This window comes from Python bivittatus, unplaced genomic scaffold (assembly GCF_059951505.1).
Source record: "Python bivittatus isolate LINGU-HERP-01145 unplaced genomic scaffold, Pbiv_v1 ctg000440_np1212, whole genome shotgun sequence".
Classification (NCBI taxonomy): Eukaryota; Metazoa; Chordata; class Lepidosauria; order Squamata; family Pythonidae; genus Python; species Python bivittatus.
The window spans coordinates 6759639-6772042 of NW_028277063.1; the positions used below are offsets into that span (position 1 = coordinate 6759639).

General features: G+C 42.1%; 1 protein-coding gene across 1 annotated transcript in view; it reads left to right on the top strand.

Moving 5' to 3' along the window:
• Positions 1–12155, top strand: part of KREMEN2 (kringle containing transmembrane protein 2) — a 37136-nt gene extending 24981 nt beyond the window's left edge. The window contains exons 6-9 of the mRNA XM_088142786.1: positions 2295–2627; positions 3931–4059; positions 6393–6465; positions 9227–12155. Coding sequence (XP_087998912.1) covers positions 2295–2627; positions 3931–4059; positions 6393–6465; positions 9227–9524 — 833 coding nt within the window. The 3' untranslated portion in view covers positions 9525–12155. The remainder of the gene's footprint in view (positions 1–2294; positions 2628–3930; positions 4060–6392; positions 6466–9226) is intronic.
• Positions 12156–12404: the final 249 nt, after the last annotated feature.

Here is a 12404-nt window from a genome sequence, read left to right on the forward strand (position 1 = left end):
GTTCTCAAGAACATAAACGGAGAGAGGGGGTAGGTGTATTCAGTTTTGCAAGATTCTGTTACTATAGCTTTACAGTAAAGGTGTATTGACCTACATGATGTTAGTTTCCTAGTCTGATCTACCTTGAAGGGCTGAGACTGGCTTTGTAGTGTAGAGGCAGGAGACTAGGAATTTCAGCCCTTCTTTCTTCCATTTGGAAAATAGACTAATCTCACAAGAGATAAACAGAATATTACTTTATTGACAAGAGGTCAAGATAAGATAATAAGGTACAGGTAGTCCTTGTTTAATGACCACTCATTCAGCAACCATTCAAAGTTGCGACAGCACTGAATGAGGAGGACTCAAGTCTGGTCCTTGTAGTTGTGGCCATTGCAGCATCCCATGATCATATAATTGCAATTCAGGCGCTTGGCAACCAGCATGCAATTACAATGTCACAGTGTCCTGTGGTCACATGACATTCACTGCCGGCTTCCGACAAGCAAAGTCAATGGGGAAGCTGGCAGGAGGTCACAAATGACAATCATGTGAACATGGGCTGCTGTGACCGTGTGGTATTTACCTAACGACAGCAACTGAGACTGGCAGAATTGCTGTGTAACTTGGTGTGGTCATGTGATATTGCATTTTACGACCGTGTCGCTTAGCAACAGAGTTCCCAGTCCCAATTACCATTGATAAGTGAGGACTACCTGTATACAAAGCTCTGTCTGCTATAAAAACGCTATTTCCTTGACCAAAAAAGAAGTTTGCTGGATGAAGTTCTGTGCTCTCCAGCAGACAAAGCAGAAATGGCCCAGAGGCTTACAGTCAGATAGGACAATTCACTTTTTTCCAGAAGCTCAAGGAGGCTTACAAGGGAAGAGGATTCCATTGAACTTCCATAATGGTAACCAAAGGTTGGTCTGAAAGAGTTTTGGTGCCAAAGTCACCTGTGAGTTTCTATAGCTGAGAATGGAGTTGACCATAGGTTTCCCTGGTTCTAATCTAATTAGGCATATTTGGTTGATCACAAGCCCTTTAAAATGAATTAGTTTAAGAGATATTGACTGAGGTCACAGATTGCACTAAACCATTATGTGGATTGCTCATTAAACATCATTGGAAGGTAGGAAAGTGTTTTAAGTTTTGACCCAGAACCACATGAGAAACTAATGCTGAAGAATCCAAATTTGAAGATAGAGAGGCAGATCTTCTATTTGGATGTCTGGGCCAAACAAGGGATAAATATCTTAAGTCAGTTGATTTTTAATAGTTGTTTTAAATATTTTGAGAGATTGCCTTCTGAATATGATTTACCCATAACATCTACTTGGCAGTATATATCATTGAAACATGTACTGACAAAGCAGCATGGCCCAGATGCTTTTAGTAGCTTCAGAAGTACCTGGAGTCTTGAGATGCTTAAGAGGTGCAGCGCTTAAAGTGAAGCCAACAATTCAGTTTTATATGGAATTTAAAAAATAGAAGGAAGGTTAGCTGTAGTTACATATCTGTACTGTGGAACAAAGAATTGGAATATCCAATCTTGGAAAAATCAAAGGGTCTAGGTTTTAAAAAATGTAAAACATACTTCTTAGGATTTAAGAATTAAGGTAATTCAGCAGAACGTATTATTTTATGTCTACTGGATTCCTCAAATAATGTTTTTAAAAGGTTGGACATCAGATTTTTTAAATGTTGGCACTGTAAGTATTTTTCAACATCATTTTGGAAAGAAATGGGATGTAAATGAGTTGTTTATTTATATTCCTAAAATAGGGAATTTGTTGTTTTATGAAGACTTTTGGCTGTACCCTAAGCCTAGGGCTTGGCAAACTTACATAAATTGAATAAAACTTATCATCTTGATATTAAGGAATGGATTCAATATATGTTACCTATTTTTTAAAAGCCTTTTTATTCTGAAAATGAGAAGTTGAACAAATATATTTCTATATGGTCTAGATTTAATGATAAATTTAAGGATTGAATTAATCCCATACCAACATTAAATGGATATTACATATTTGGATCTTTTTTAATTAACTCTTTTTATGTTCTGTTCTGGTACATTTAGTTTATTTTCATCATTATGCTGCATATAGGGTTTATGTAACTAAATAGCCACTATTGTACCCTTTTTTGTTGATGGTGCCCTTGTTTGTGTTTCACTATTTTATTATAATTTTTTTTTTTTGCTTAAAAATATCTAAATTTCATAACCTAAAGTTGAGCTTAATTCAGCAGAGGCTTTACCTTTAATACTGATTGCAATTCTGTTCTGACTTTTCTTTCTCCCACTGTTCCAGTCTCCATGGGGGCTTGTCAGGGGAACTTCAGTGATCTCTCTGGCGTGATCTACTCTCCGCAGTTCCCAGATGACTACGAAGCCAACAGCAACTGCAGCTGGGTCCTTTACCCTGCAGGTTGTGATTCTGTAGAGCTCAGCTTCCGGATCTTTGATGTGCATGATCCAAACGACCGCCTGGAGGTGCGGGATGGACACAGTGACCTCTTACTGGCCCAGTTTGATGGGCGCCGAAGGCCAGGAGCACCTCTGCTCTTCCCCACGGACTACCTTTTCCTCTCCTTCCAATCAGACCAGTTTCTGCAAGCCCAAGGCTTTGCCATCTTGTATCGAGGTACTCACTGAATTTTGGCTTCCTTGATTGGTGCTGTTACCTCACTAAAATGTTAGAGGAAAGTTCTAAACCTTATTGTGATGTTCCACAGGAGCTTTCTCTCTCTCTCCGCTTCTGTCTCCCGAGTGGGCTCGCTTACAGAGGGAGACACTCAGCAAGATGAATAAGGTCAACTTTTCAGGCAATATAATGACAGATGCCAGCTGTCTTTGACCTGCAAGGTGGTGGATAAATGCTTGTACTAGAAGCATCTTACCCTTGTACTCTGGGCTCAATCCAATGCCTGTAATCTCTTTCCCTGGGGCTCAGTTTCTCTAATTAGTAGATCCTGGATCCAAATGTGTAAGAAAAGGAGTATAGATGTTCTCTCTTGGAACATCTTTCAGGATCCCTTGAGAAACCTATTACCCATGCTTACTGCTATCTGGCCAAAGCACCTTTAATATGAAAAACGCACCTTCCCATATCCCCAAAGGGTTAATTATAGGCCAGTTTCTCTTGACATCCCTTTGAATCTTTCTGTAGCCCCAGACCAGTAATCTGGCTGTGTCACCAGAGATCTCTTTAACAGAGCTGAATTTGCGAGACTGGGAGGCACCATTGTTCCAGGCTCCCACAAGGTTCAGTTCAATCTTTGAAATGATTGGTTGGATCAGTACTTTTCATTTGGGTGGTATGTTAAAATATAACTCCACGTATTCCCATTTATGGGGTCACTGATTTCAACAGGGAAGAGAAGCGAAAGGAGAAAAAATACATTGGTATACCATGCATTGAGAAAAAAGGGTCAGGTGAACATTTTGCTTTTGAGCTTCCCAGAATCTTAAAGAGACCTTGATCTGTCTCCTTTTGCATGTGAAGTTTTTGTTTGGTTGGCTGATTTAAATTCTTGTATTTTATCCAGCCTTCCTCTAAAGCCGCAGTCCACCACTTCCACTGACTGAAAAATGGGTCTCAAAAGAGTTGCTAATGAACTGCATTTGTTGCATCTGCACAACTTGCCTCTACTACAACTCTCATCATGGCTACACACACACACACACACACACACACACACACACAGAGCCAATGCAATAGTATATGGTAATGAAAGGCTAAATTTTAATAAATAATTGTTCTAACTGTGCCAGGGTTACATTCAGAACAACTGTATGTTCATGCCAAATCAATGTGGCAAAATTGGTGAGGCTGGTGTTACTATTTATCATATCAGGAAAGTTGGGAGAAACAAGTTTGAGAGTTTAGTAAGAAGTTATGTTGAAAATCCACTGTAAAATCCTTCAAGATTCTGATTTCCATCCAGGAGTGAAAGCTTCCTCGGTCAACTTACGGACCCTTCCAGGTGATGGATCCCGTCTGGTCCCAACCTCTTCTGATTGGCTGAACTCCACCTGGACCTACAGTTCCAATGACTCTGCCATTGGGGTAGGAGGTAAAGGACTAGACCTGGGGTGGGTTTATTCCATGAAGCTGTCAAATGTTGTAGCTTGACTGGTTGGCTCTAGGCAAAACAGATTCTTTGACACTGTAGTTTTGCCCTGGACCAAAGAGACTATGGAGCCAGCTGTATATTGCATTCTGGTTACGCTTGCTGAGAGAACCAGGGTATCATTAAAAAAAAAAAAAATTGGAAGAGGAGAATTCAGAGCAGAGAATACCATTTGCAAGAAGAAATGTACTTAATCCTTTTTTTCATCTACTATTTCTTTCTTCTAAGTCTAGGGTGGGCCTGGGCATGCATCCCCAGCTTCAATTTTTTAGGAGAATCCCCAGATCACAGTGCTTAAAATTGCCCCATAACCTTCTGCCTGGTTTTGGTCCCAAAATATATATAATAGATGAGGCATATCATGCACCTCTTTTGCATTTTTTAAATCCTTCCAGACCTGAAAAAATATAAAGGGGGTTTCAGTCTCATCTCTGGTGATAGTATACAGTCCTTGTTATATATACCTCCTCTATCCTTCAGGAGCAGAAAGAAAATTAAGGGCTGTCTACAGCTAAAAATGTTGCCTGTGCATCTTCTAAGTAGAACAGTTTTTCAGCATCTTCTCCCACAGACATAATATTCAGGTGGATATTTTCAAGGGTAATAATTTGGAATAGAGCAATAGGTATGGATGGAAAGCAATTCCCCAACCTGCTGCCCTCATTTATTCTTTGCAGAATTTCTCTTTCCCAGAAACAGTTTCTGACTGAAACAAAGAAACAACCACCAGGATGCTCTAAAACATATTCTAAAATGATCTAAAACGTATTTTTCAAATGGATAATAGGGACATTGAAGGCACGGGATCTTTTCACATTTCTATACAAACTGTTCTTTGTTCTGCAGATTATGAATTGAAACAGGGCTGTCCATTTCCTGATTGCCACGCATTTGGAATGTGTATTTTTGAAATGAATTTATAAAGGGATATTTGAAAGAAAATATGTCTTTAAGTATCTAGTGCTCTGTAAAATTGGATGCAGGTTAAGCAAAAAAAATGCAGAAATGGGATGCAGTGGTTGTAAACAGGTAATATTATCATCGAGAAGAAACAGATTGATATGCACACCTTTAATGTGTAGCTCAGCTTTTCCTAATGTGGGCTCTCCAGATGTGCTGGCACTGCAACTCATAATTCCTAGACAGCCTGGTCAACTTGAGGAAGGATGAAACTGGGGTATCACAGTCTTGCAATCAACCACTAGAGGTTACCTCTTCCTCTCATTCTGATATCATACTCTTTGTACTCCAAACTGGGTGAATGAACACAAAGGATCCTAGCAGACGACCCCTTATTTGGAACAAGACTTTGAATCTCATGTATGGAAAAGGAACAAAAGCAAGATAAATCAGAACCCTATGCCAGAAAACTGGGCATTGTGATCCATACAGTATGACAGTTAGCCAGTTTGTAGATATATACTTATTTAGCACATCTTTTTCTGCTGTCCTTATGGGAATGGGAAAGGTGGTTTTGAAAACTCCCTTTTTGGCTTCTGTTCAGCCTCTGCCTTACCGACTTCAGTTTTGCTAGGTATTGCTCCGCCAGTTTCAAATCTATTTGTTAAGCCAGAGGGACTAAGAAGAGCGCACAAAGCTGAAGCCAAATTTCTCAGCTTGGCATATGTAGTTCCATGACGCAGTCAAAGAAGAATAGAATGCACATTGTCAATAGAAGGGGGCCTTCCTTTGCCTACATATCTGGTTGACTTGTGTTCATGCAAACCTGCGTGTGTATATATACATACCATACACAGAAGTATACTGACTCACACACATTTTCATGGCGAGTATCTCCACTTTTGATGTTTGTGCCATGTTCCTAAGAACATGGACATCAATAAATCATTCCTCTTGTTTGTCAGGCTATCTAAGACTTTATATAATTGGTTGCCATCTTCTAACCTTCTGTCTCCTCCAGAGTAATGAGGCTGTTTTGCTGCTCTGTGTTCCCTACACCATCTGGAAGATGTTGGTATTATTCAGTATATTAAATATGGCACCACCTAGTGGCAGAGGCTTTGCAATTATAGAGAGGCTTGAAAGGGGCTTTAAAACCATCCCAGTTAGGCCAAAGTGAACATGGCTTGGAGTTCTATGATCCCTTCTTAATTTTTTAGTGGCAGGCAATTATGGCACTTGAAGTCCAATATGTATGGAGGGCACCAGGTTGAGGAAGGCTGTAGTAGTGTTTGGCATGATGGTTGATTAACTCCTTGCTTAATACTTCAACATTCGTTGAACACCCATTGATCTCTTCTGTCTTTGTAACACAGCTTGGGTGATGTATACGGCCACAGGGACCTTCATCTTAGCCATCATCCTTGTCTCGTATCATTTGCGCAAGAGGTAGGTTCAAGCTGACTGGGAGATGTTGTGTACTGTTCTAATTTCTTGGAGGCTTGGAAGTCCAGGGACTGATCAGTGCTGGATACAAGGAGCCGTAACTTCCCTTCCTTTTTTGCAAGATGAGAGAATAAATTTGGGGGAAAAGTTGGTTCAGGCCAAGAGAGTGGAAAGGTGTGCGGAGGCTCTCTGGGAACAGGCAAACTCCCTGAGCCTCATGGAAGAAGAGTTGTCATCAAGCAGAGGCAAGCAATAATGACTAGAGTCATTCATAGAGGAGAGAGAGAGAGAGAACAACATCACAGAATAACCATTAGCAGCATGGACACCCATGGACACAGGGGTGGTGAAGGGACCATTTGTGTGATCAAGTATATATGATCATTTGGGAGTCATCAGTTTGTTTACAGACACCACTGGCTATCAAGAAAGTTGTTTCATATATATGGAAAAAAGGGGTAGTGCATTGGTGGCCTCCAGGTATTGCTAAACTACAATTCTTAGTAGATCAGGCAGCATGGCCAGCGGTTATAATTCAGCAACATTTGAAGGGTCATATATTCCATATTGCAGTTTTAAAAGAAAGACTAAATTTTACACTGTGCTGTATTCTAAAATAATAATGTGGAGATGTCAGAAGCTAATAGGCACACTGGGTTTTGCCCCTTTAGACTTACACTAGGAAATGTTTCTGTGTGATACATTCATGTAAGTTACTCTGGAATCTTGTTGATGCTGTTGCTATAGGTGTGTCCAATCCAAATTTAGTCTTTCAAGAACAAATTTTTAGCTGTGCAATCATGTTGCCTCCTTCATGGAGTTTTATGCATGTAAACATGATTGCTTCTTTTTGTAATCTTCCAATATTTTCTCACTGCTGCTGTCATTTTCTGATTATGCCTACCAAAAACGAACATAATACAACAAAAGCCTTGCTAAGGAGAAAAGGACTGAACAACTGCACAATATATTTGATTGATAGAATTTGGAGCCCTCCGTTTAGAAGCATTCTTTGTCAATTAGAGCAGAAATGTGCAAATCAATTGGTTCCACTGATTTAATTTAGCTTCATCTAAATTGGGTCCATTATCCTCCTCCTCCTCCTGGTATATATTGTCCTGATTACAGATTTGTATTTATGGCTTGGCCTGATGGGAGTGGTAGTCCAAGCATTATGGGGAAGCCTGTGTTAAAGTGTGAATGGTATGCCTCTAATGATGGGCAACCAACGTATTCCCAGGACCTTTCCCCGTTACTGTCCACCCGTTCTTCCTTGAGTCAGCACATAGCAGTGCCAACATTAACTGCCCCCAGGGCCATTCCCTCAACTGCCTCTGCAATCTACTGTCTTGACTGCATCTGTCCAAAGCCACATTTTGATTTGTGAATGGGGCAATTGTTACAGGCAAGGTGATAGGCTTTCTCCATTTGTTGCCCTCCCCTTTGAATATGTGACCAAGGGGCTGGGAGATCACCTAGCAAGATGGTGGGTGCAGCAGTGCAAACGAACCCCATCCCTTTGTACGCATGTGTACAAAAGTGGGGAAGCTTTGATTGTGAGGCCACAACGGCCATCTTGCCTCTTTTGACCCTCCCCTGCAGAAGCTGTGTGCAAGATTCAGCTTGTCTTCTGTAGGCTGGGTTCTTTTGCCCCACTCCATTTGGGCATCTCCCAAGTTAAAATAATGGGAAATGAATGAATGAATGAATGAATGAATGAGAAAGACAGACAGACAGACAGACAGACAGACAGACAAACAGAGACAGACACCAAGACAGAAATTGTCTCAGGGGCGAAACTGCAGGTAGCGCTGTCCTGTTGAGAAAAGATCTGAAACAGACTAGTTGCTGAGCAACCTCCACCTTCAGTGGAGAGGGGAGATGATTAAAACTGACAAATACAGGGAAACTAGCAAATAAACAACAGAAGCCCAGTTCAACATCCTTCCTTCTTCTCTGTATGAGGGAAAACAAGACTGCTGTATGCTAAGATAAAGGCGCATTTCAGAATACTGCTAAAACAGGCTGGTATAAACATACTCTCCCTTCTTCCTCCTAGAAAATACTGGAAGGTGACTCTCCTTTGCTCTCCATTTTTGGTGTCAGCCACAGATAGGGTTGTGAGGAGGTAATGGGTAGGAAAGAAGTTCAAGAATCAAAGTACTAATGGAAAGGACACAAGAGGCTGAGATGGAGGATGACTAGTGACCAGAGGGGAGGGGCCAAGCCAGCATCTCCCCAAACTCCTCTGATCACATCAGCAGCAGGTCAATTGACCTTATCTCCAAGATAATGGATGACCAGGAACTACCAGTTTTACACATCTTGAAGCTGTGATGGAATCCTGTTGGCTTAAAGGGAAAAAGATAGCTAAAGACAATTTAGAACTGTACAGGTGGTCCTCATTTAGTGACCACAATTGGGACCGGGAACTTGGTCGCTAAGTGAAACCACAACTGTGCTTATGATCTTACTTCAGCTTTCCTTTGCTTTACAGACCTGCAAAGGTCGTAAATGCAGGGACTGGTCACATTACTTTTTCATCACCATCGTAACTATGAATGGTTGCTAAACAAGGCAGTTGCTAAATGAGTACTACCTGTATCACCAACGGGCTGGGAACAAGTTGAAAATTGATGTTGCCAGAGCATGATTGTGCTGTTGTAAAGTGCAATGAGTAGCATTAGTCAGAATGCGTGGCTACTGCTGATGTCTTGCTACCTGAGTCACCTGGCCACATCACCTATTTCTCTCTCTTTTCCAGGACCTGCCTTTTTGTGCAAAAGAAGACGGGGAATTCTTTAGTCCCATTCTCCTCCAAAGGGCCACGGAACCGCTGCCAGTGTCTCGGGGGTGAGGCATGGGCTGTAGCCTACCGACATACCCGTGTGGTGATCTGCACCACACGTGGGGCCCCCCATCACCGTCCTCTGCACAATGGGGGTGGAGTTGCTGGAGGAGATGATGAGACGTCCTCCGATTGCTCGTGCCTGTGCCACAGCTATGAGAACCTTTCTTCCACCAACCAGTCCTCTCTCAAATCTCTCATCTCCACCATCTGAGGAGCTCAGACCCTGCAGTTTGTGACTTTTACTGCCAGACAATTAAGGCGGACCTTCCTTGGTTCTTTAGGGACAAAAAGACTGGGGCCTTACAGTGTTTAGCCACTCAAGATGGGAGGCAGTGGCTCTATGACATAGTGGAAGTCCAAGCTTTGAGGCTGAGAACCACATTCCAAAAAACCACAGGTCACTTGGTAGCAAGGTGCATGATGGTATTCCCTACATCACAGCTTTCTTGAGGCAGGAAAAGCCTGAGGGAGTGGAGATCTTCTTATCATGTCTCCTTGGGGAAGACACACAGGCCTAATTTAATGTTAAAGCAGTCTTTATGGCACTGGAATTTTGTAAACAGGTCCTGTTGGACAAAGAGCACTGGTAGAAATCCCCATCATAGCAGGAACTGGTGCCCCATGGCATTATGGGAAAATGTAGGCCTGTGTGATAAGATACCTGTTCTTTATAATTGATGGAAGGGGGGAAACTTGGGAAAGGATGGAGGCCTGGGAATAGTAATCATGGTGGCTACATCTCCAGAAAGGCAGGAGATGGGGGTCAAAAGCTTGATTCCACATGGAGGGCAATGAATTTTTGGACACTGACTAGGGAAAACGGTTCTCATGTGCTGGATATATCACTGGGGAGGCATTTAGCTGCAAACAGAGCCTGAAGACCTTGGGACACTTGGAAACATTATTCACTTGGCTTCAGGGAATTTTGTAGATATACCAAAGAATGAGGAAAAGGAAAACTAGCTGTCCTGTGTTCCAAGGTACAGTATGGGTTTTGGAACTCTAAGCCTTCATTAAATTATTTTCATATTGGCAAGGATGCTTCTGTCTTATCGTCTGAAGTCATCAGCTCTGTTGGGTTGTGGTTCAGAGCTTGATCGATTTTCTGCTTTCCTGAACTGGGTAGGAGATACACTGGATTATCCATTCTCCACTGAATATGACTCATTTCTCTGTGCGTTCTGCCATTAGCAATGGGGAACTGAGAGATCTTGAACAAGAGCACAGAAGCTGGAAGAGGGTGGGGAACCTTGCTGCTTTCCTCTGACTTTCAGCAATCCTGTTTCGGATTCCTGGTTTCCTACTGATTAACTGGACCTGCAGCGTGTTTGGGTTGTCCCTAAAACTCTATGAGCCCTACAGCTGTACCCCTGGCTTGGGCTGGGTGTGCATCCATGCTGTTCTTCCCCGAAAAGGTACAGAATATAGGGTGGCAACCAAAACCATTAGGGGCCTTGAGCAATTCCCCAATGAGGATTTTCACAATGTTTGGGATGAATTTAATGAGGAGAAGGTGAGCAAGAGAGCTAATGACAAAGTTGTATAAAATTTTGCATGGAATGGATACTCCTCAATAGTAGAACATGAGTACATGCAGTGAAGCTGAACAGGGGGGTGTCAAAGGGCAGGTAAAAGTACTTCATGTCATATAGCAGAGCCTAACTAGTGGGAACGGGATCTTCTGCATGCAAACTGTTCTTTTATCGAGTCACAGAGTACCATTGGTGGTGGTGTGGGGGGAGTCGGTGGCTGTCAGCAGTTCTACAGTGTGCCAAATTCTTTGGTATTCCTTGCCTGGTCATAATGGCTGCCAGCACAGCAGACTTTAAAAGAAGGGGACAGAGCAATCTGCTATTGGTCTCATCTCCTGTTTGGGGTACCCGGTGGCATCTGGTTAGCCACAGTGTGAAACAGGTTGCAGGGCAACTCTGCCATTGATTTAATCCAGTGTTTCTCAAACTTGGCAACTTTTAGATGAGTGGACTTCAACTTCCATGGTGGCTGGGGAATTCTAGGAGTTGAAGCCCACACATCTTAAAGTTGTCAAGTTTGAATAACACTGAACTAACCTATCAGGTTTTTAATAATATACTTGACCTATCTTCAGGAGGAAGCAAGGGAGGACCTTATTCTTTCAAAATCTATGAAAATCAACCTTTTGGCGTGTGAATCCATTTTACTGGCTCGTGTAATTCTGCAGCTGGGAATGGGGTGTGGGTGGGAATCTGCTCCAGCTTTTATTGGCTTAAAAACAACATCCCCTAGACTTTCCCAACCCTGGTGCCCTCCAAATGATGATGTTGTTAAATACTTTCCCCAATACAATACAAATCAGACAAACACAGCAGTTACAAAAATGTATTACTATAAAATTAGTTGATAACTTAACAGACAAACCTGTAAAGCAAGATTAAGCGAAACTAAGAGTTACAATCCTAGATCTTCTGGAGCACACCAGGTTTGGAAAGACTGATTTAAAGGATTTGTTTGAAGGAGCATCCTTTGTGCATTGCAGGGAGGGAACAGTGTTAATTAGGGAACATCACTCTGTGTGTGTGTGTGTGTGTGTGTGATTCTTCATAAACAGAATGTATGGAATGTTTCAGTTCCAATCATTTTAATTGCAGGATCTACAGCCTTGTTTACATACATGCCTTTTGTCAGTAATAGGCACAAGAGCCCAGTCTCTGGAATACTTCAATGGCTTGCAAGAAGACATGAGTCCAGACATTTCTGAGACCTGCAGAGAACTGTGTGCTTCTTTGTCTAAAGACCACCTCAAATCCCTTTATATATTTTGACTGTTGTTATAGTTATGCTGTGGCCACGACTAAATCTAAACATAAGACCGTGACTCCGGGAGCTGTTTTCAGCTGTAGGGCTCAGCCATCAAATATGTGAAACAATAAAGAGTGCCTCTGAACATACGTAAAGTGCTTTCCTTCACCAATTGGTAACTACATCAGCTGCCTGGGCCAGAATTGTAAGGCAGGGGCTGGCAAATTTGTCTCTGATGGGTCCCACCCAATGTAGGTTGGCTCTCAATCTTAGGATCATTTTGTGGCAGCTGGAGATGATTACAAGCCACCAT